At 38.1% G+C, this 4,150-nt stretch overlaps 1 protein-coding gene across 11 annotated transcripts in view; it reads right to left on the bottom strand.

Moving 5' to 3' along the window:
• Nucleotides 1-224: 224 nt before the first annotated feature.
• Shld2 (shieldin complex subunit 2) overlaps nt 225-4,150 on the bottom strand; it is a 131,474-nt gene continuing 127,548 nt past the window's right edge. For 10 of the 11 annotated variants that reach the window (XM_008824454.3, XM_029559294.1, XM_029559293.1 and 7 more), the window contains one exon: nt 225-552. In XM_008824454.3, the coding sequence (XP_008822676.1) occupies nt 332-552 (221 nt within the window). In that variant the 3' untranslated portion in view covers nt 225-331. Of the gene's footprint in view, nt 553-1,340; nt 1,457-4,150 lie in introns of all 11 variants that reach the window. The other variant, XR_003847998.1, reaches the window with a different exon arrangement.

Below are 4,150 nucleotides of genomic sequence, written 5' to 3'. Positions count from 1 at the left end.
GAAAAGTGATTTTTGAAGAAATTTCTTACACATGGATCCCCAATGTTTAGTGCCTTGATGCAGCAGGGTCTAAATGCAAAAACAAACAAGGAACCCTTAAGTCCTAGGGGACTGTGACAGCCTGCTTCATTTCTCCAGAAGCAAGAGACCAACAAATACAAAACAAACAATAAAAAGTTCACAGAATTTTCTTAGAAAAAAACTTAATTTATTTATTTAACACAATCCTGTTGTGTTAATAAAATGTATTTTTTTAAACTCTAAACAAAACTCCTGTCATTTCATTTAATTTCAAAATATAGATCATTTCAGCACACCTTCCTTGGAATGCCTAAGTGTCCTCCTCTGGCCTCAGAGAAGAGCCTGGGCTCCACATCCTACATGAGTCAGGGCAAAAATCTAGCAGGGAGAAATCCTGTTGCAAAGGGAAGCTGTTTTCATCCAACTTGAAAAGGCTCTGAATCTTCAACACACAAGGTTCCGCAGTGACCGCCAACAAGGAGTGGAGCAAGTCTGCTGCAACCATGCCGTAGGTGACCTCTGAGGAAGGCACTGAGGAGGAACAAAACACACAGCTCAGTACCTCTTCCAGCTTCTCAGAAACACATTTTGAAGGGCTTCCTTGTTTCCCTTGGTTCCTTGAGTACCATACACATCTTAGTTTCTCATTCTATACCTCTCTTTCTAGTTTCAAGCGGCCGAAGGTCTTCTTGAAGGTAAGTAGCGCCTACTGAGCATGAAAAGCAATTGCAGACAATGCTCAGACTGACAGCAGCTCCTGTGACAGCTCAGCCATCAGTTTTCTGAATGCAGTGAGGGACTGAGGTTCACACTGGCCTGAATTAAGGCTGAGATAAGCAGGGCATGTCCACATCACAGGACTCATACTTAGCTAGTATGAGTTTTATCCCAGTTAAAAGCATGTCTAAGGCCGAGTGTGGTGGCATACACCTTTAATACCAGCACTCCGGAAGCAGAGGCAGGCAGATCTCTATGAGTTCAACGCCAGCCTGGTCTACATAGTGAGGTCCAGGACAGCTGGGGCTACAGGGAGACCCTGTCTCAAAAACAACAACAACAACAACAAAAAAGCACATATAAAAGCTGACAATCTCTGATTTAAAGTTCTTGGGGCCAGATGGGGTTTAGATGTTGGACTTTAAGATATTTGTGGCTGTAAGTGGTCACGCATGCCTTTAATCCCAGCATTCTGGAGGCAGAAGCAGGTGGATCTATGTGAGTTCAAGGCCAGCCTGGTCTATGTAGTGAGTTCCAGGCCAGCTGGGGCTACAGGGAGACCCTATCTCAAAAAAGCCAAAAAAAAAAAGATATGTACATACATTATGATTATGATTTTGGAGAATTTCTATGAGAAAACTGGTCCTTTGGATCTGGCATAACTGTCACCGTTGTGGGACCAAGAAGCCATGCTGACTGACCAGACCCCAGACTTCAACTGAGGAAAAAACATAAACAAGACTATACATTAAATCAGTGGGATAATAGACACTGAGAGTGTTAACATTTCTTCCCAGGAACAAGAACAACAGTCGGTATAAACAGCCATACTTTTAGAGAGATCATTAATCGCATGACCTCCTTTCTTCTCACTGCTGGAAGACAAAAGAAAACACAGGATTGGGAAGATGGCACAGCCAGTGAAGTACCTAATGTACAAGCACAAGGACTTGAGTCTGGATCCCTAGCACCCATATAAAAGCCAGGTGCAGCAGTATGCATCTGTAATTCCAGTACTGGGGTGATGCAAACAGGTGTATTCTCAGAGCTCACTGGCTAGTCAGTCTAGCCAAATCAATGAGCTCCAGGCTCACTGAGAGACCCTGTTTCAAAAAATAAGTAGACAGCAACAGAAGATATCTAATGCTAATCTCACTCACATGAACATGTACATACACCATATACAACTAAATATACACACAAATATAATAAACATGAGTCTGGTAGTGCATGCCTTTAATTCCAGCACTCTGAGGGCAGAGGCAGGTGGATCCTTGTGAGTTCAAGGCCAGGATGGTCTACATAGTGAGTTCCAGGACAGCTGGGGCTACAGGGAGATCCTGTCTCAGAAAGACCAAAAGGAAAAAAAAAAAAAAAAAAAAAAAAGAGCAGAGACTTAAGTACCAAATTACTAGAAAGTCACTAGGGGCTGCACAAACAAGATGATGAACAATTGTTTACCTTAGTAGGAAGGCTTCTAGAGAAAGTGAGACTAAGTTAGGCCCTGAAGAAAAGGGTCCACAAGGAGTGGAGAGAGGCTCAGCAGTTAAGAGCACCAGCTGCTCTTGCAGAGGACCAGAGTTTGAGTCCCAGCACCCACATGGTAGCTAACAACCATCCATAACTCCAGTTCCAGTTCTAACTCTGTGGGTATTGCATGACACAGGTGCACTTACACACATGCAGGCAATACATTCATACACATAAAATAAAACTAAAATATTTTTTTAAAAAATAAAAGAGTTCACACGAGTGGTAAAGAAGAGGAATGTCATTACTACAGGCAAGAAGCAAGAATGCTATGACATATCAGGGGTACAAGGATCACCCAGTCGGCATAGCGAACGCTGAGAGTGCAAGCAGGGTAGGGTAAGAAAGAAGTGGAGAACAAGAAGTCAGCATGTAGCAAATCTAGAACACCACATCAAAGAATCAGCATTTAACCCTTAAAGCAACAAGAAACCCATGAAACTTGGATAATGAAGATTTTCCTCTTTAATTAAATACTTGAGGGTTTTTTTGGTTTTTTTGTTTGTTTGTTTTCTTTTACTGACTAGACAATTTATTATTTAAGGTCATAGTTATACAAGAAAATCATATGTAATTTTTAAAAAATCACATTTTATTCTTATAGAATTTTACAATTATATGTAAAATTACTTTGTGATTCTTTTAAATCAGACAATTGGATTCCATTCTTCAAACAATAGTTTACAGAGGGATTCCATGTAAAAGGATAGTTATGCTGGTTAGTATTTGGCTAGTCAGGAGTCCCACCGCACTAATCCCTCCTGGAGTGGCATGTTCCTCTGACCTGGCTGTCAAGGGAACTGCAGATAACTGCAGACAGAGCAGGAGCTGTTCCCGAATGAGCAGAACTTTTTTTTTTTTGTCAAGAAAAGGAAGACAATTATAAATTTTATTTTTCAAAAATATTGTGAATTTAAGTTGGTAAAGAGTTTAGCATGAACAGAAAACAGAATTTCGTGTTCACTCTATAGTTTTCAGGACACTTGAGTATGCATATAATGATTTTTATTAAGTAGGGTGAGGAAAGAACTAATTTGGAATATCACATGTAAGTTTTGATTTAAGTATTTCCCCAAATGAAAGGGCAATGATTTTATCACTTGCTTAATAATTTAAAGGAAAACTGACACCATTTTCCAAAGACACATGTTAGAGAATAAGATTCATTTAGAGGAACTGATTTATGAATGCTTGTCTTTTAAAAGCATATGAGTCATAAACATTTATAGGTGATATTCTTATAACCTTTAATATCTTCATCTTGGATTGTAAATTATTTCATAAATATCTAATTTATTCATATTTAAACCATAGCTAATCAGAGAGAATCTTGTGGATGTCCCAGGACAAAAGCAAGATGAAAATGTGCAGAATAAATTGGGTTCAATGAGAATAATTTCAAATCAGCCTAAAGTATAATATTGATAAGTTTTTACAAAAAAAGTAATAGCAGTAGTAACTATGGACTACACGAAACTATATTGCTTGTGAGTATTCATATTACAGTTGTTTATAATATTTTTCCCAGTTAATTATTTATTTAATAACCACATACTGAGAAGAAGCATTTCATTACAACAGCATTGACATATTCAATAACAATTTTCTGAGCTAAGGTGTATCTCTTTCAAAATTGGCTGTAAATTTTTAGGTTTGCAGTTGAATTGTTACAGTTTTACAATATCGTACTCAGTATAAACCCTATAAGACATAATATTAAATGAGGTTTTAACCTTTAAAAAAGCTCTCCATTTCATTATTAAAATACAGTTTCATACAGAAAAATTCATTTTCAACGCAATTGACATTAAGATGTTTACACATGTGTTTCTAATCTCTATATATCTGATTATGACTAGTGACAGTCAGTTGCACTTGGATC

This window comes from Nannospalax galili, unplaced genomic scaffold, assembly GCF_000622305.1.
Source record: "Nannospalax galili isolate Female #2095 unplaced genomic scaffold, S.galili_v1.0 scaffold409, whole genome shotgun sequence".
Lineage (NCBI taxonomy): Eukaryota > Metazoa > Chordata > Mammalia > Rodentia > Spalacidae > Nannospalax > Nannospalax galili.
The sequence above is the reverse complement of the archived record's forward strand: the minus strand, read 5'-3'. Positions and strand labels throughout refer to the sequence as shown.